Source organism: Rhea americana, unplaced genomic scaffold (genome assembly GCF_003343005.1).
Source record: "Rhea americana isolate MKP2758 unplaced genomic scaffold, rheAme1 scaffold_110, whole genome shotgun sequence".
NCBI lineage: Eukaryota > Metazoa > Chordata > Aves > Rheiformes > Rheidae > Rhea > Rhea americana.
Genome location: NW_028185151.1, coordinates 278,502 through 299,126, shown reverse-complemented (window position 1 = coordinate 299,126; position 20,625 = coordinate 278,502). Strand labels below are relative to the sequence as shown.

Sequence of the window (20,625 nt, the reverse complement as noted above, 5' to 3'; positions counted from 1 at the left end):
GAGACGAAGTGAATGTGTCTTTGTGCCTGGCTGTGCATCTCTGTGTTTCCTTGGCTGACAGAGGAAGTAAAAAGTTAGCTTAGACTACATGCCTGACTTTCATATGGAAAGGATTAGGTAGAATCCATTCCATAAAGCTACACAATTATGTGGAAAATTAATGTGTTGTACCTTTGATTTGTGTGTGTTGTGCATCTCAGCGAAAACCTTTCAAGCTATTATTAAGGGGAAAAAATCTAACTACATTGTATAGTAGTTGAGTGATCATATTCTGCATGAAGCAGATGGCAAAAGATTCAGCCTCCTTGCATGACATAGACTGATATGATAATATTTTTAAATGAGCATAGTGCAGTTATTTTTATTTATGAAATTTTACAAAACTCCACTAAGCTTTTAAGTTTTGAATACTGTTTTCATACTTCTGTACAATCAGCAGTCAGCTTCAAATGTGATAMGCCAGAAAAACAGAGAGAATGAGTTGTTTCTGAGGGTGTGAATCTATTTTTATGGAGTTGAAAATGTGTTGGATAATGAGTTTGTGAGTAGTAGATCAATTTGTTTACGTTTTCTTGTGAGGGTGTAATTTTTTTACTCATTCAAGCACTATGGATTTAGTGCATTATAAGCAAGCTAGAGTAGGATACTGACTATATTGTACCAAGAGTTCTGGGCTCACCCTGGCCACCTCTGTGCTCCTGTGGTTTTTCTATTTCACAAATAGCTGACTGAGTTTTGAAGTACTCCATCATTTTAGTGTTTAGTTGTGTTTCTTTTCCCCTCCTGATCCTTGGGGTTTTTTTTTTGTTTGTTTGTTTTAACTGTCTGTGCAGACACCTACTGCACTAGTAGGCCAGCAGCATACTACTTTACACAGTTCCTGTAGGTAAACAATGTGGTCACTGGTTAGCCAGTTATGCCATGGCATAATAAAAATAATTCAATGTCTTCTCTGTTTAAAATATACACAACCATTCCATGATCATAAAGAAGACGATAACTTTTAGGATTTTTTTCCTCACTRAGTGAATCCCTTCTTCTTCAGTATGTCCTTCAGAAGATCATTCACTACCTTCTTTTTGGAAGATTCCATGGGGTTATATCTTTGGTTCCTTTGTCCCTCTTTATGCCTTAACTTTGAGAAAAGTTTTGTGCTTTGTCTCCTATGATTCACTAAAATCTGCCTCAAATTGGACAGRCTGAATAGCTGTTAACCCAGTTTCTAGTCCTTAGTTTCATGTCCTTTCCATTACTCCCTTTTTCGATCTCTGTAAGCAACAGCATCATTCAATCACACAGTCCTACAACAGGGATGTAGTTGACTCAGTCCTCTCTGCTTATACCCTAGTTGATTCTACCCTTCCAGCTTTTGTCTAAATTGTGCCAGAATGACAGCAAGGCATTTGCAGAAGTCTTAACAAAAAGGAAGAATCTCCCAYGTGTTCATAAATAGATGAGAAAGTGCTGCCATTTACATTGGAGAGTGGAATTTTCCATGGCCYTTCTGCACAGCTGACTAGAATGGACTGATGTAATAGAGTGCAAATCTATTTCTTTTTTATTTGTTTTTGTTTTAGTTTTAGCCCTTCTTGTGTTGCGGAAGGACCTAGTGATTACCGGTGTACTGCATGCCCACCTGGATATGAAGGCCAGTATTGTGAAAGGTAGGATAAACGGAAAAGGAGAAAAGAGGGACAATGAAAAGGAAGCAATACATAAAGGAGAGCATATATTGACTAATAAGCATATATTGAATAATATTTAAGTACATCTCATTGGATAAGTTATTTCCTCTGTATATATGATTAGAACTTGGCCTTAACAAGCAAATTCTACATACCTCCATTGCAATTGATAGCTAGTATTATATGTACCACAAATATTGTCCTAGTCTTATTTTCCTATTGTTTCTTTTTTTATTTGTTTGTTTGTTTTGTTTTCTCCTGGACTCAGAAGATAAACCAAAATGTGTTGCATTTATCTACAGTTAGGTACCACACTTAGAGTTCATCATACTTACCCTTCCTTTCTGGTGATTAGTATGTTCCTGTGGGCACTGACTATGGAAGACATTTACACATAAGCATATTAATAAACACATTGCAAACTAATAACCCAGAGGACAGTTGTTGTCACACCCATAGTAATACTGTAGGATGAAGGTAATCACAATCAGCAAACAAGTATTAAGAGATTTCATTTCTAACTCAAAATCCAAGCAGAGTGAGAAAGAAGGTCTATAGATCAAACACAGCTAATATGGGAACTTTTGTGTCATGGTGTAATAGAAGCTTTTCTGAAAACTATTAGGAATGCTGAATCCACCAATCTTCACCTTCAGTCCTTCAGTTGCCTTCAGTCCTTACTGTTCCACATCCAGGTTATCAGATTATGCCTATTATCATTTTGTTGGACAGCAGGCAACATTTCTCCCTCTGCAAATTCATATTGAGTCATAAAGCACCAAAGATTTGTTAATGACTCGTGAATGTTCGTGTACATTTTGATTACAGTCTTGGCAAGTATTCGTTATAGCACACTATGCATCTCAGTTGACCAAATATGCTTTTGTATTTGCAATGTCTAGATGTTCTTCTGGATACACAGGAAACCCACAAACTCTAGGAGGCTCCTGCCAGGAGTGTGAGTGTGATCAATACGGTTCCCTGCCTATTCCCTGTGACCCTGTCACCGGACAGTGCACTTGCAAGCCTGGATTCACAGGGTGGAAATGTGTGGGCTGTGAACATCGGCATGCACGTGATGGCATGAAATGCATTTGTACGTATACTAACGTAATTTGGGGGAATTTTTGATGGTCTTTGTTATATTTCAGAAATTTAGCCCTGTTTTTATACCATTTGGTTGTGTGGGTTTCTTTGAAAATGCCTGTTGGATTTCTTACTACTTTGGCTTTGTGGTCCATTTTTTTTTACAAGCCTTCAGATGTTAGGAAAGCTCAGTACAATTTAATATACTCACTGAAAATTGGCAACAAAGGTTTGAAGGATTTCCATTTGTGGGTTTTCAAAGTTTGTAGTTTTGCTAAAGGATGGCATTGCTGCTGTGACAGATTTAAGATCCCCATTKGTGACTTTTTTTTTAGTGTTCTCCTAATGTTTAATCAGCAGTTCCAATGCTTTGTGCAATGAGTCACACACAGAACGTGRCAAGTTTTCATCAAGGCTGACTTGGTCATGCTGCTTCAAGAACCTCTCACTGGAATGTAAGAGGCATAAGGAGTAGCAGTGCAGTATGTGAAAGAGCAAAGAACTGATTTTGTTTAAAATGAAAAGCTAATAGCCAATCCAGCCCAAAATGCTGAGTTAAATGTTACAATACCAATACCTTTGCCCTACCTTCAGTTTTGATATGTACTGATTGTCTTCGCTTTTATTATTGTTTGGAATTTGGTTTCTGTGAAATTGGATATTGTATTTGTTCTGAGCCCACAATCTCATTTCCTGTGATATTGTACACTTATGTCTTATCAAAAAAAATATCAGATAGCAAAACCTTATTTGGGCACTTARTCAGTCCTGAATGAAATAAGGCATTTTCTCCCTCCGCCCCCTTTCCTCCCTTTCCCTCAGCTGAGAGGGAACTAATTTAATTGTGACTCCCCACTCCCACCCTGGGGCCATCACTGTTCATTTTAAAATAGAATACAGATAGGAATCCAATAAGCCTACAGTATATTATATTCTGTGCATCTTTGAATATATTGGCAGGGCACAATGAATTGGTTTTAATGTTTCATCTGATTTTTATCTGTTATGGGATTTTAATTGGAGTTTTTCCATTTGGGGGGTTTTCCTCTATGTGAGGTGCTTACAACATCAAGGCAAGTAGACACTATAAAAGTAGCCTTTTCATAGCACACATTCAGTGTTTACCTAAACACCCAGTGGTTTCAGAGTGAACTACAGTTCTGTAATATTAAAATCAACYGGTACATTTTAAGCAAATTGTGAACAGTTTAAAAACAAGTTGGAAAAAATAGACAAACCCAGCAAGTGCTAAAAATGATTGGAAGTATGGTATAAGTCAAGAATGAAATGTATGGCTCTTYTGAGTGGAGAAACAGGAATATGGATAAACAGGAAGGGACATTAAATCTCCCCTATGTTGCAGGAAYTAGTCTCTGTTACTAGAGACACCGCATCAATAGCATCCCTGTTATGAACTGCTAAAACTGCTTCAATATTTCATTAGGCAGTTTGTGCCCACTGGTTTTCACGATATGATTTTCCTTTTTCTTTAAAGGTTCCTCAACCCCACATTACTCCGAATCTGCCTCTTCTGAYGCAGGGCATACCCCTGACACGGTCGAAAACACAACCTGATAAACCGTTTGCTTTTGTAGCCCGTACCGGACACGTGGGCTGTGGCAGGCAGAGGCAGTGGGGCAAGGCCAGGCTTGGTGGGGGTTTGCCCAGGGTTAGCACTGCCCCGCTTGTCCCCGGCTTCCGTGCACAACTCATCTTGTGGTAGAGGCTGCAGCCACCTTCCTCGATGTGCTCAAATAACCCTTGTGCTGGCAAAGAGCCCCTTTAAAGACCTTTGGAGAGAAACCCTGAAGCTTTCTTTCCTTACTCCCAAAACATTTATATGCTCCAAGCTAAATTTAATGCAGCTGAGGATTTGGCCTTATATACAGTTTATTTGTACTTCCTTTTATCAAACACGATAGGTGTCAAAGAAGGATGATGTTCAGGATGCTCAGTGAAATCCTCTCAGTTGTAGTGAAACCTAAATAGTAGTAATAATAGTGATTAAGTACTCTTAATGCACAGAAAATCAATGCCATGTGCAAAATCCTGTTTCAGACCATATTTCAAGTGAACTCTGTGTGTGTATCTACTTCTGCTTATTTGCAGAGTTCCATTTCAAATACTGTTGCAATTGCATGGTAACTGTCTGAAGTGCGAGGAGTCCTGAGTTAGGTGGTAAAATACTCTAGCTCAATGAAAATACGTAAAAATGTAAACCCTCACATTTGGATAAACACAGTGGGAAGTGATATAAAATATTGTGTGGTTAAGCTACCTGCTGTCAGTATGTTATATTTAATATTTAGGAAAGTAAAAATTGATTTTGAATATTTAGTACAGAATAACCATTTGAATAATGAATTTTGGCAAATTCTGTAAAAAACCACCCCACATTATGACATGAAAGCTAAAGAGTACATACTCAAATCCTATTAGAGATGTTAGCTACACTACTGTAATGTGTTGTTGTTTAGATATAACATTTATACTTTAATATATCCCTTATCCTAAGTATTCAGAAGCTTTTACAGTGAAAATCTGCAGTGAAAAGAGACAAAAATTCCAGAGGAGCATGCACTTTCATTTAAGTGATCTATTTTTGATTTAGCTGAAAATCTGTTTTTACCAGGTTCTTTTCTGTTTTTTTAATAACTTGTCATTTTTCAGTTGTTTAGTGCATGCCATTTTTTCAGTGCTGTATTACAGCAGTTATATTTTAGAAAGCTACAGGTAGAACGTAAAGAGAAGATTTTTTTAAAAGCCACTGTACAAAGGAGAAGAGTTTGTTTACTGCTAAATAACAATGGAAAGATAATTACAGGTGAATGGCACAGAGAGAATCTACTTCTCATTATTTTCTTAGAACAGAATAATTTTGTTTTCTGTAGTGRATGATTAGTGGAGGGAAAGTGCTATCTAAAAAGCAGATTTTATGTAAGTAATACAAGGATCTGAATAGTCTACAGCACAGGATAAGCAATTCTAAATTTTTACATTGATAACATGATCACATTGATACATAACTAGATTATTTCCCCAACTCAAGTAACCAGATACTCATGTGCAGGTCAGCAGGTTGCCCAGGATCACGTCTAGTCAGATTTGAAGYATCTCTAAGGATGGAGACTCCACAACCACTTGGGGCAACCTCCTCCAGTATTCAACCACCCTCACAGTGAAAAAGTGTTTTCTTGTGTTCAGATGGATTTCTCCTGTGTTTCAATTTGTGCCCACTGCCTCTTGTCCTGTGATGGGGCAAAACTGAGAAGAGCCTGGCTCTGCCATCTTTGCAGTCTCCCACTGGATATTTATAAACACAGATAAGATCCCTGTGAGCCATCTCTTCTCCGGGGATGCTCACAGTACTCTGCTGATGCRTACTTCCTTGTAATTTTTGGTCTCAAGTAATGCACTTCTTAAGCTTGTTTTCCCCTCTGTGTTCAAACAATTAGTAGTCAATTAGAAAATGAGTAACGGTTGCAAACTTATTTTAATAATGTGGGTAACATCCTTTTTTAATTTCAAATATGATAAAATTCTCCTAAATCTTCTCTAATGCCTACAGATTTAGGGGTTTATTAGTTACTAAAAATGGGTTGTCTTATAAATGATTGATGCCCCTTATTCATCACTGTCATAAGTACTATGATAAATTTACTTCTACATCATTCATTCTGATGAAAGTTATCAGCAGGCATGTAATCAGTGCAGTATTGAAGACATATTTTCTGTTTTCTTAGTTATACACAACAGTTCTAATCCAAAATGTAGATGAGTTGTGTGATAAACAGAGGCTTCTTCATATCATTCTACTGCCATCCGTACCCAGCACACTCAGGCAGACTGAAATCCTTAATTTTTGCTTGATTGATATTTTATACATACCTGCAATGTGTAAACAAATCAGAGCACCTATTGTTCCCTCCTCATCCTTCCCAAATTTCTGTGACCTTGGCCAGCTGAGATGAAGGGAAAAAAAAAAAAAAAAGCAGCTACAAAGGGATTTACATCAAGTCGTAACAATTGGGTGTTTTCTTAGATTAGTTCTTCTCTTGTGCATTTTTTTTGCTATACCCTGTGACATTCCACTTCATTTTATGTAGTATAAACTCTACAACTGAGGAACTACAGATTGCAGTCTCATCACAACAATGACGCTTGCTATTGCGAAATGTCAGAGAAAAACCATTCCTAGTGAGAAGTTTATTTTCTTCCTATAAATAAAGCCTCATGAGGCTTTATTGTTAAGCATATAGTAAGTCAGAACTCACTTTCTGAATGCTTTCAGGGCACCCATCATAACTGCAATGAGGACTTACTTCAAAAAAATTTGTCTTCAATATTTTGAGCTGTGTTGCAACACAAATTGCAAGACTTTTCCTCAGATGTGTGCTGCTGTCATAAATTTTCTTATGGGTCAAGCAAAAACTTGAATGTAAAACAGTCAGTTTGGTTCTGTTCTTTAAGATGAAGGGTGAAGGAGAAGCAATCATGACATAGAGATGATCAAGAAGACATGTCATTAGTAGGAATGTTTCTTTGACTCAATCTTGTGAAAAAAATGGACCTTCAGCCACACTGTAGTCAAAAAATTTACATCTTTACAAGTTTAAACCTTTAAAATTGGTAGAAGGAAAACTGTATAGTCAGGTATCCACTGATGGGATTTTATTAGCACTAGATCTTGGATATTTATAGTATTTTAAGTGGAGCAATGCCTCCGATGAGAGGAAGTTTTGCCTAGTGCCCACCCATTTGTGCGTTCAGGAGGAAGAGGGAACTCCTAGCTACTGGTCCTGACACAATCAGGATCTTCTTTCTAAACCAGATAGCAGCTCCACGATCTCAGCCCTCCCAAATTCAAAGCTGAGCAGGTGTGCTCTGTCGGAGGCATATCTGGAAGAGTCTGAAAAGAAACATCTTCTAGCTCTCAGAGAGTCCTTGATTCAGCAGGAGATGGGAATTTCTCCTCCCCAGCCTTCAYAGAGGGCCCTGCTCCTTGGCGTAGCAGCTGATGAGCTTGCTGTTGTCATCMCTTTCTTGGAGCTGCAAGCTGTTGTTGAGTTTAGACGCACACCTCAATGTCTTTTGCCAAACTCAAACACTGTAAAAGTGTAATTAGTAGTAGTTATTATGTATCAGTCAAAAACAGCAAATAGGACTTTATAAATAACAGAAGACAGAAATAAACCTGAGCCAGTGCTTGGGATCCTGATCCGGATCTGAATTTTCCCAGATTTTTGAGATCAGGCCAAACCCTGAAACCAGCAGCACCGTCAATGGAACTTTTAGCTTCATATTTAGCTATGTTCTGGGAGTCTATCTGGGGCTCTGGTCATTTGTTTCTGTTTGTTTTGCCAAAACAGGAAAAATAGGGTCAAGGCCAAAAGATTATTGAGCCTAATGAGAGATCAGCACTTTGTATGTACTGTTCCGCTGTAGCAAACAGTAATACTGAAGAGTCAATAATTACCATTAGTTACTGCCTCCTGTCAGAGATTCCATGATTTCCCTTAGACTAAAAATTACCTAGCCATATTACAAATGCACTGTCTTTCTTACGCATCTTAATAGTGATAAATGCTTTAAAGCAAGATTGAGTGTTAGATAATCATCTGTTTGGAGGAATATGGTTCAGACATCCAATTCCTTCATTGTACAATGTCTTCTCTTTAACAGCRTAAGTGGCTAGCTGTCCATAAGCCTATAGTGTCTTTTACTCCTTGATTTATGTTTTTTAAATAATTTTCTTTGTCACGCACACTTTGGAGATGCTTCTTACAAAAGGTAAGCCACAATTCTTATAGGACTTCTTGTGCATGGGAAAGTGTAGTGAAAGCTGAAAATGCAGTTATTTGTGTTAATTGCTCACTGAAATACTGTAATATTGACTGCATGATTTGTCTCTTACATGCTTGCATTGCTGTAATGATCTGAATTTAGTGCTGCATTTGTTAATATTAGATACAAATTTATCCTGACAGCTTTATAGAACAAGCCACGGCAAAATTTAGTCATATAAAATATAATCATGCTCTTGAAATATCTGTTGTAGCTCCAATACATTTCAGACAGTGTTTTGGAGAAGCTTAGTCCTGTCTCATCTACTCAACTGTGGTCCTCACTTGATGTAGTTCCTCTTTTCAACTTGATTATCATGCAAGAGGTGTTAATTTATACTGAATGCTCACAGCACACTTATCAAATGGCAGTTGTTTACTATTTGAGAATACTTCATGTCTTCATAAGCTGTTCTTTTTTTTTTTTCCCCCTTATCGGTGTGATTTAACTTTGTCTTTAACATGTAGCCAATTTTTAGCATTTATTATCAACCACTCTGAAAAATGTGAGAGTGAACAGGTTTAGCTTGTCCTTTAAATGAAATACTGTGCATCAGAATAAAACAGCAACTAGTTTCAGGTCCTAAATCTTTTATTTGCAGCCTGCAAAATGGTTATCAGATTTACTTAACTTTTTGACCAGTTACAGGACAGATGTTTGTTATAGAAAACATTCAATTTGCTGTAAAAGCTGCATTTCCTTTAATTCTCCCTGCTTTCTAAGCAAACCCACAGACGGCAAGAGCTGAGGTGGTAATAAGCATTTTTTTATATGTGACATAAAAACTTAAATCAGAAGGTGTCATGCCCACAGTAACAATTACAGAGTAGTTACAGTGCAGTTCAGCTTATGTAACAAAATACTGAGAAACAGAAGGAAGAAATATCCAAATGGAAGCAATGCAAATGCAAAATGAAGTCTTAAAATAACAGTATCTAGCTTGCTGCACCCACTTCTTACTGCACTAAACCAACATTTGTCTTTTCTCCCTTTCAACCATCATATGAGCTTCATGGTATATTAAATTTATATTCATTAGTCTTCCTTTCTCCATATTTGACTCAACTCCTTGTTGTACTGAACAGTTCRCCTTCTACAGAATAAGAACACTTGAATGATTGTGACTTAAAAAATTGTAAAGAACAGAAGAGGTTTAATCTACATGAACAATAGATTTCAGGAAAAAGAATTGTAATTCTCTGTTGAAAATTACTTCTCTTTTCCTGCAAGAACGTGGATGTTGTTTAGTGGTTTCTTAGCCATTATGCTGCCTGGGAGTGTTGCTGAGAGAGATAATTACATACTTGTAAAATTTTAGGCACAGCCCTCCGTGTCTCTTAAAATCCCCAGTAAATTCCCTGTTTCACTGTTTGCTCCACCTCCTGAGATGCTGTTTTAGCTTTGCCAGTCATGTGTAGGATCTTTGGGTACGGAAACAAAAAGGCTCCAATTCCTTTCCAAAGAGTGAAGAATTTTCCTGTCTGCAGCTTAAGTTGTACAAGACTTTAAGGTTATGAGAACTTCTTGTGATAGTTAATGCGAAACAAGGAAAAAAAAAAGAAAAAAAAAAAAAGATGCAAACTCCTTTAGCATATGCAGCACATACCGGTATTTTTCAGGCTAAAGCACACTTTCAAGAAAGTAAGCTTGCATAAAAAATTATAATCTCATTAGTGAAGGGAGGTCGGGAAAAGCATTTCTTAATAAAAAACTGTCAGTGTTTTCACACAGACCCTTTTTACTGTCTGCATTATAAGTTTAACATGCTTGGCCGTGCTGTAATATGAAGTATATGAAGTATGTAAATTATAAGATTTTAGTTGTTTTTTCTTMTGTTCAAAATCCACAACTGTACTATATATAGTTGTTTTTTAAGTGTTCCTTAGATTTTCTGAATTACCTGTCCACTTTTCTCAGACTTCCTCCAAATTTCTTTTCTAATTTAGAATTTTATATGGGCTGGTGAGCAATGGGTAACATTGCTTTTTTTCCCCCTCTTTTTGTGAGCTAAGTCTACTAATTTTGCTCTTAGTTTACTGTCCCATTACCAAGTCCTAAGCAGCAAGGCAGCAAGTTCTTCCTTATTCCTTAGCTGCTGTTTCCATTTTCTCCTCACACTATGTTTTGGGGGTTAATTATCTTAAGCTGGTAGCATTGCCTTTCACAGAATCATGTGCTGTAAAATATTTCTAACTCAAACATCTGCCTTAAACATTTAGCAGGAGTAAATAAGTTTTGCTCTCCTTCCCCCAGTTTGTGATGATGAATGTACAGGACTCCTTCTCAGTGACCTGGATCAACTAAACCAGATGGTCATGAGTGTAAACCTTAGTGGTCCACTGCCTGCTCCATATAAAATGTTGCATGGTTTTGAGAACATGACACAGGAATTAAAGGTATGTTCACAGTATGCACACACATAAATAACAAGGCCTCAGTACAACTGTGCTTAAATCTGTCCAAACATACAGCKGTGAGTAGGTTCAAGTGAGAAGAAAAATTCAAGGTTTAATCTTAGTGGGTAAATAGTTATTATGGTTATTTATTATGACTTTAATAACTTGTATCAATAATTTGTTTGTGTACATATATGGAAGGAAGTATAGTGCAGGCACAGAAAAGTGATGTTTCATACAAATAAAAGAATATTTATGCTAGCTAGCCATAAAACATTTATATACTGTATAGATAGTGTGTTCCCTTCCATACTCATTTGTTCTCCACTAAAATATGTAAAGCTCTCAAGATTCCTGAGTAAGGTGTTGGGTAGGTGTGACAAAAGTGTCACACAAAAATGACAGGGGGAGTCACATATTGTAATGAGGAGGAGACTTTTGCTGTTTCTTCTTTACAATATTTGGAAGCAGAGAAATCCCTTAAATACAAATTTATGTTTCTCCTCTCCCTTCAGCATTTGCTTTCACCTCAGCGAGCACCAGAGAGACTTCTTGAGCTAGCACAGGAAAATCTGAATACGTTGGTGACAGAAATGGATGAACTGCTGACAAGAGTAAGTCCGTAGTATGCTAAGGTAGCACTATGGGTTTGGTTAAGGTTGTATAATGATRGAAATCTTTGGAAGATGAATTAAACAGGAATGAATATATGATAAGATATTTTTCGGTCTCAATATTTGAAATGACTTTCATTAGATTTGAAATGAAACTCCTCTAGCTGCTTCTTCCTAGTGGTCAATACATTGAGATGTGTTTTCTACACGACTTCACAATGTAAGAAGAAGCTCAAACAAAGCACCCCAAAACATTGATATCTTGATATAGCATTTATGGGCTTCCGCATGACTTGTTTTATAAACCCAGTGGCAACCAAATCATAGAATTAGCACAGAGTTTCTCAGACAGCAGGAGTCTGTCTTTGGCGGGCTGAGGCTCTCAGAACCTAGGGTGCCGGGTTTCCTTCATTTTCTCCTAAATGTMAGTATGGTCTCTTGAAAGATCTTTGTTTTCTGCGTCAGCAAAACCATCTCAGCATATTCTCTTTCAATCTTCCGAGTCTGGCTGGCTCAAGATAGCCCTCAGCCTATTTCTCTCGCAGGATTGCTGGTGGCCATAGTGGTACCCTGGGCTCGCTCAGATTTACTAAGTGCCCAGTCATCTCAGGTATATTGTAATTCTGCTGTTTTTTGGGAATTTGGTTTTCCATTTTTAGGTTATCTACTGTGTTGGCTAGTTTCTTTGGGAGGAATAAAGGAAACGTAACCTAGGCTGATTCACTTATTTTTTAAAAAAATCCATAGCAAGACAAAGAAAGTCTTGGCTTATCAAATAACTAGTTATCRTTAAAAGTCAATGAGTGAAGTAATTGAAATGGGGACAATATTTAAAGGGAGAATTCAAATATATACAAAAGCATGTGTGAGTTTATTTAAATATACACGTTCTATATTCCATTTATGAGGGAAGTGAGAGTCTCTTGGATGTCACTCGATGTACTGTTTACTCTATTAAGGAAGTTTTATTTCAATACAGACCTTATTTTGGTCAGTAGGAGAGATTGTCTAAGAAAATAATATAAATTGTGCCACCTAGTGGAAAAAAATACTGAAAGGGACCAGTTATTAAAATTCAACCATTCAAAAGATGTTAATATAAAGGACTAGCAAAAATCATTTTCAAAAGGGGAGACACTCTTCTGCACTGAAATAACCAAATAAGCAAGATACTGATCTGATAATACGTACAGCTGAGGGCACCTAAGCCGCATACAGTTTTAGCACCCTGTCTTGAAACTGATCATGGCTTACAAAACTAAAATTCTCAAGGAAACAGATTTGAATGTGTGGATTATGTTCACTTTTGAAAAATCCTACTAGTTTACCTGTAGTGGATAAGCAAACGTGTATACACATGTACATACATATATGTGTGTGTGTGTGTATCTATCCACACACAGACGCATCTGTACATACCTTCATTGTGAGTATACAGGAAGCTTGTTCTTTCACTTCTTTTTGATTTTTTTTTTCTGCCAAAAGCAACCATGGTAGTTTTAAGTATTGATAGATTTTAAATTCAAGACAGGCCAACAAGTAGGGAAAATTACAGTTCCTGCATTAAGCTTTCTCAGTCTTAGGCTATGACTTTTTTTTTTTTTCCCATTTCCCTGTTGCTCTTTTAAGTATCCTTTTCTAATTCTCTTCCACCCTCAAAGCACCCTAAAAAATGAAGTAAATTTCAATCCCCTGGGGTGACAACCTAAGATAAGGTTATGAATTTAGGTTTTTTGCAGACTGTAAAGGAAAAGTAGCATGGTGGTGGTCTTACAGAGCTGGAGCCATGGCCAGGATATCAGAGCTTTCCTTCCTGTGGTTCTACCTTGTTGCAGCCAGTAATTTGCTTATTATTTGCAGTTATCTTTACAGGGAGGAGTTAACTGGATTGCACTTGCAGGCTTTAATATGGAGACTGTCAACAGATGTCCAGTCCTACCCTTCTCTTTCTGTATTTCTAAATAGGAGGAATGTCACAACAAGATGAGTAGATCCTGACGTAGCATATTCAAGTCTCATTTCTAAAAGATATAGCTGAATACCGGATAATGGCTAGTGCTAGGTGTATGTAGTGGGACTCCAGGTAGTAAAGCTTTTCTCCAGCTCTGATTTGTAGACCTACCAGATTTTCAACGTGAAAGCTGTAGTGGTGAAGAAAAAGGTTGATGAGGATTGGCGAGGAGCCTATTTCTATAAAGAAAAAATTCTAAACATTTTAATACAAGATGTAGAAGACAGTAGTATTTAGTCACCAAAAAACTTCTGAATTTTTTGCTTCTTCATGGTCTATTCTCAACCATTCATCTCTTCCTTCAGTGCAAGTCTCCTCTGCCTACTTTTCCATTACATTTTGTCCTTCCTTCACCCTGCCAATTTATACCTCAGTTGGTCTAAGATCCTCATCTCTTTCTCTTCCACTGATTACATTCTTACAGACTCATTCCTGCATCTACCACCTGAGGCAGACATCAGGTTTTCCACTCTCAGTTCACTGCTTGCAGCCAAAGATGACTCCTACCTTCACATCAGATACCTTCAGAGCCTTCAGGAAAGTCAGGGACCAGAATTGCTCCTTTTTTTTGAAATGCTTCTTTTGACTTTAAAAACTTCTTCATTTCTCCCATAACGTTGAACTTCTCAGGCTCAGGAATTTGTAGAAGTAGTAGCAGGGGCAACTTGGTTTGCAAAATGTCAGGAGGTTGGAGGGTTGTTTCTTTGTTTTGTTTTGATTTCTCTTGGCTCTCATCCCAAATACTTCTGTATATACTTCCATCTGTGTTTCCTTCTCCTTCTGCAGCTTGCAGCTCACTAGCTGGAGAAATCACTGTAAGGCTCACCTCCAGATGCAATCCAGAACAGGAGTTCCTCATGTTTGATTAAGACCTCAGAATAAACAAAAAGATGAAAAGGCATTTRCTAATGCTTGCATAGCCACCAGATCAGGGAAGGCTGTTCTGGCGTACCTATATTACTAAGTATAAGCCATGAACACCAGCAAGGCACATTTCACTGATCTCAAGTATTTACTTTTCTGGATTTCCGTGACAGGGATCTCTTCTGTGCCAAAAGGTCTTATTGTGTCCAGACTTCTCAAAGATTCATTCCAAACCCTCACTCTGGTTCCAGTCCGCCTGAGCCTTATTACTTTCCCAGAAGAGAGTTTGTTGTGCCTGTCTAAAGATAAATTACTGGCAGCAATTGAAGTCTGACCTTAATGAAATGGTGAACTCTAGTAAACTGAATATGTAGCAAACAAATAGGACTTTATTAACAAATAGAAACAACTGGCCATGGAATGGCTAGGTAGCAAGTGAGGGATGTTATATGCTRTTTAATTTGGTTTATGAAGTTAAAGCTATACCAGAAAATGAAATGAAAGGTTGTTTTTCAGCAAAGCAAATTACGACAAAATACTGACAGCATTCAATGGGATTGAATACTGAGGAGAACTGTCACAGAAGGGAAATAGAAACTGTTCAAAAGCAGATTAATGTGCACCAAATTGTGGTACATGTCATCCCGTCATAAATAAAGTGGCCAATTGGAATTAATATGAATGTCAAAAAAGTAACCAAGGATAAAAGTATATGCAAGTTATAAAACATCATTTGTAGTAAAGGACTAGAAATATTATAGAATATAATAAAAGTAAATGCAAAAAAACTAAGCAAATAAAAGGCAAGGAATGAAAAACTGATTATTGAGGAAGTGGCAATATATAATAAGCTGGTTCTCAATTATATGAAGAATAAAATGACATTAGAAATGCCAAAATGGGCTAGAGCAGTAGTCCATCAAAACCAGTCTCTATTCCTGCATTTTTCCTATCTGTCTTTTACAACTCACTATGACAATATTATAGCTTTGCATCCAGTCAGGTAAAGGATTTTTGTAAATCTTAAAAGTAGTAACCAAAGCTATGTTCTTTTACCAGTTTAGGGATTAAAATAGAAACAACTCCCCCTAGTTTGGTATGTGTTTCTAATTCTTCCTTGATAATTCTATTTACCTCAACCATTTTCATATAAAATTACCTACAGGGTAAAATTACCAGCAAAATTACAAGTGGCATGATAAAGCCAGGGATTTCTTTTCAGGAACCCAGCTGTCCTGATGTATCTTCACAACCTCCACCTAGGAACTAATCAAAAAAAAAAAAAAAATCGAAGCGTTTAAGTGATGCCGTATCTTTCTGACTATTATTGAAATGCTTTTGGGGAATTGAGAAAAGATTTTCTATCGTTCAAGTCAAAGAAAATCTAAGCTTGTTTAGGACCATTAACCTAGCTGTTTCCCAGACAGTGGCAAGATCAAAATGCCCTGGTTCTGGATATTTCTTCGGAATGCAATCTGGGTTGTTACAATCTTCCCCAAATACTTTGGTTTTTGCTTTGCAATRCCATTTGAAAAGCTTTGTTTGCTTGAAATGGTCAGCTTCTTTATAATAAAAATTAGTCCATTCTGTGAAAGTGGATCTTGAAAGCCTAGTAGAAGATACTAAGATGACCGTTTTTCTGGTCTGCAGGAGGTATAGGTCTTCATCCTGCTGCTCCTCTAATTAAATAAAATTCTAAAGCATTTGATTTCACAGGGGTAAAATTTTACTGAGCATCCTGAACTATTATGAGCAAATAACATCAAGTATTAGAACTGAAGAAAACAACTTACTTTCACTTTCTTCCTCTCTTTCTTTCTTTAATTAATGTATTGGTTTAAATTTCTTCTTGCTTACTGGCACAGACTGTCTCTTTGAGAATGCCCCAGGGCAGGAAGCAAAGAGGTCACAATATCTGCTGCACTTTCTCAATGGTAAAGTGTGCAATTGTGAAACTAGAGAAAGTATCCCCTGAAGAATCCATTAAAAGGTTCTGAAAAACATTTATTCAAGCTAATTCATGAATAATTTCATTCTGTCTCCTTTTTTGTGCTGTTGCACACAACTAGGGTTTCTAAGAACCTAAAATAAAGTCTTCCAATTCCATTTAAAGGAAAAGGTAATAAAATTTGTGTACTTGAACAGAGCATGTCATTTCCAATGCATCTGATCAATAATTCATTGATTACATTTTGCCTGAGGAAAGTTTTGTAAGTAGATTCAGCCAGTAGGAATATTTTCTAATGCAACCTTGTCTTGTTCATTAATTATACTTTTCGTAAATTTGGATCATTAGGCTACCAAGGTGACGGCAGATGGTGAGCAAACCAGGCAGGATGCTGAGAGGACTAATGAGAGAGCAAAATCTCTTGGACAGTTCGTCAAAGGCATTCTCCAAGCTGCTGAAGGTACTGGAAAAATAAATATACCAACTGTTTCTCAAGGAAACTGTAGGACAGTGGAGAAGAGGATCTGAGAGACAGTGAGGAAGAGAGTTCATTCACTGAAAAATGTTGTGTGATTTAAATGTTGAATTAAGAAGCTGTAGTCAACTATCTTCAGACTTTTGCAATCCACAGGGTGTAGTTCATATCAATAGTTAGTGCAATGGTAATTATGAACACAGACTAGCAGAAAATTGAGGATTTTACAGTTATTTGAAGAAAAGCTGTTATGATGAAATAACTAAAAGGGCACCTTCTGCTTAGCTTTTGTTTATTTTCAAAGAAGATAAAAACATATATTTGGAAAAAAAGCCTGGTATACTCGTAGCACTTAACACTTTAAGACTTCACCTGAATTTTTCAAAATTACTCAAAAAATTACATTATACTTGCTGTTAATGAACATTTGCTGCCTGGAATTTGCAAGTGATTCTTAACCGCACCTAAGTAGTGGCGCAGAGCCAATTCCCTTCTGTCCACAAGCTAATTCTCCATCTCTACAACTGCACTACAGACTCATGTATTGTAGACTACTTCGAGAAGAAAGATCTAAATACTCCATGGAGCTATGAAATGAGAAAATGGTTTGGCTATTTGAAAATGATTGACAATCACTGGTAGGCTTTTTATCTGAAAAATACTAGTCTTGCCTTTTGTGTTTAAGACTCCCACTATAGTACAAGTTTCAGTAGCCATGCCTCTAAAAGCCTATTTGATTAAACAGGAAAGCTACTAATTCTGTCAAAGCATTTTAAGACACATTTTGTATTGACTTTCATGTAACACATCCCAGGACACACCTTTAGTGGAACTAATCAGTAATTTAAGATACCTTTAGGATGTGCAACTTTGACATGAAATAAATGTGGGAAAAGCAACATGGAAAGATCAGGAGTTTTCAAGAAGGTTTTTAAATAAAAATTGGAAATGTTCTTCATTTTCAGATTTGAGTTGATGATGAATTCATGATGACAAGGTTTTGCAAAAATCTATTTTTTCCTCCACAAGGTTTACATTCAGTGTTTGTAACACCCACAAAAGTTTCCTCAAGCAGGTTTAGCAGTAGAAAATAAGAGTTACAAGATGTTGAAGGGTGAAATAAATCCACGCAGTATCTTAGAAGCAGGTAGAAAGATTTTAAAATCAATGCGTTGACGATAAAGTCAACATTTTAACAATAGTTTAAATATAGGGGCACAGGACTGAAAGAGATGTCCTGGGTTACTGCATCCAGTCCCCTGCCCTCATAAACTTTGTCACCTGTTTCTTCAAACTAGTTCCTCCCATCAACACACGCTAAATAGAAGGTGGTTTCGGAACATGACTCTTAATAACTCAAAACCTCATTCCTAGCTAAATGTATTTCTGGTCAGTTTATCATCATCTGTCCTCTTGCCAACCTTTTCCTTCAGTTCAAATAGTTTCTCCCTCTCCCTAGTGCTTCTCCTTCTCTTCCCCTACCCCTAAATGTGTTTACAGATAGGGACTATATTCCCCTTCAGTCTTTTTTCCTGGATTAAAACACTTATTTTTAAGAAAAGTTTTTTCTCATTCAACATATTCTCCCAAATCTCCTGGCCACCTTCACATTATTTCCTTGCCTCTGTTACAAATTAGGTTCATCATGAGCACAGGTGACCAGCATTGAAAATAAGGTAGTTTCAGTGTCTTGCACTTCAGTAACAATAAAACCTCCCAACCTCAGTTCTCCTAATACATTCTCAGATAGCATTTCCTTTTTTCACAATCGTGTGCCACTGGAGACTCATAATGTATCAATGTTCTTCTCATCCATAGCTAATCTCCAGCTGGCAAAGCCTTAGCTTAGACCTGAAATTTCTTTTGTTACTTAGTTCACAACCTTACATTTTGTGCTGTTGAATCTCATTCCATTTTGATTGCTTTGGTTCTCCAGGTCACCCAATGCTTTTTGCATAACATCCCAATCCTTCTCTACCAAGAGTTTCTTATTACTTTCCCTCAGCAGCATATTTAACCAGTAGACCTCCATTTTTTTTGCCAAGATCATCAGTGAAAATATTAAACTGGATCTGTCACTAACCATACAGTCTGACATGTGCTACCTTTGAAAAAATCCTGTTGATTTAATCCTATATCCTGTTTTCCACTTACTTCCAAAGTAAGCTCTCAGGCATTAGTGGAGTTGCCCTTCTTTCAAAACAGGCACTACTGTTTGCTGTTCCCAGCTGAACAGTACTGAATTGGATTTACGATGTCGTGTGCCAGCTCTTTCATTTTCAGAATAGCAGTTTTCTGGCCATTCCAGCTTAAGTTCTTTTGAAATTTTCTTCCTCTTTGGTTATAATTTCTGTATCCTTACTTCTGATTGCTGCCCTCTATTTGTCTCCCTGTTCAAGATCACTGTCTTTCAAAAACTGAAGGTAAGTGTTCACTTTGTTTTGAAGCCATTTCTAGATTATTTTAAAAGTTGCCTGTATCTTCACTGCGTATCGGCTGTATAGTTTCTTTTTATATTCTGTTTGTTTTTAGAGATGATGATTTTCACTCTTATTTAATTCTTTCTACAGGGAATAGTTCAACTCAGTTTCTGTTAATTTTTACTTTGCCTCTGCTTTTCTCGACCTGTGTAGACTTGGGTCTTGACTGTTCCCTAAAGGCTTTACGCCCACTCGTGAAGTCCTGACTGAGACAACCAAGCAGTTTGCTTACAGGCCTTCTCTTTGCCTTCCCCTCCACTGGCTTACAGATTTATGAAAGTTTTAATACTTTGGAGCTGTGGGAATGCAGGTCTTCGTCTATGATCCTGAGCGCTCTAACATTTTTTGCCAGTAGTCAACTACTTTAGGATGAAATGCCCTCAAAGTGCCTATTTCTTTCCACTGGGTGAGGGCAATGCCAGAGATTGGCAGTGTTCCTTATTACTAGGAAGAAGTTTTTAGTCGTTTCTTGTAAAACTCATACTCTGAGCATTGATCCATTCCCACTTTGAACTTCTGAGAACCAGTAGCTACYTTTCCCTCACAGCCATGGAATTTTCACAGCTTTGCACTTTTTTTGTGCACTTGGATGTCAGTGCATCCAAATCCTGTGCTATCACTGAACTCTGATAGTTTGCAGTCAAGATAAGACATAAAGACTAGTAAAGGCAAAGATCATTATGAGAAGAGGAACATGAAGGAAAAAGATAAAGCTAGATATAAATTTTCCTGTAGCTAGTAAGAGCTGAGATAACATATCCATTTTCTCTTTTAAAGTAAATGTTCTGGGGGTATAAATTGCTATTTATTTATTTATTCCAGAATTTTAAAAATGAATACATGCCTGTCCACGGCCTGAGGTAACCTAGTAATGATATGTAATCTAATTCACACAAGTAATCCAGTAGTAGTAGTAGTACTGGTAGTCTTGTTCCATTCCTCACTACTCTGCATTCTTAAACTTCCAAATCTCAGTCTTCCTCCGCAAGTCAAATCTGGAATTAGAGCTTTCCTCTTCGCCATTTGTTTTAAACCTATACAATGTGTCGATGAAATACTCATTTATTTGAATTTTAAAAGACATATTGATTTCTTCAATTAAATATTTTATTTAAATTATTCAAATGTGCCTGCATGACCAGGAACTGCGCGATTTTGGTGAGATCAGTTACTTAGAAGCCTAGTGCCTTTGGGAAGCAATAGTACTTTCTTAAATTTAAAA

General features: G+C 37.0%; 1 protein-coding gene across 6 annotated transcripts in view; it reads left to right on the top strand.

Annotated features, from left to right (window-relative positions):
- LAMA2 (laminin subunit alpha 2) overlaps window positions 1-20,625 on the top strand; it is a 376,763-nt gene that overhangs the window by 268,602 nt on the left and 87,536 nt on the right. For 5 of the 6 annotated variants that reach the window (XM_085314044.1, XM_085314054.1, XM_085314036.1 and 2 more), the window contains 5 exons: window positions 1,578-1,664; window positions 2,588-2,781; window positions 10,869-11,011; window positions 11,527-11,625; window positions 16,797-16,908. In XM_085314044.1, coding sequence (XP_085170170.1) covers window positions 1,578-1,664; window positions 2,588-2,781; window positions 10,869-11,011; window positions 11,527-11,625; window positions 16,797-16,908 — 635 coding nt within the window. The remainder of the gene's footprint in view (window positions 1-1,577; window positions 1,665-2,587; window positions 2,782-10,868; window positions 11,012-11,526; window positions 11,626-16,796; window positions 16,909-20,625) is intronic. The other variant, XM_085314063.1, reaches the window with a different exon arrangement.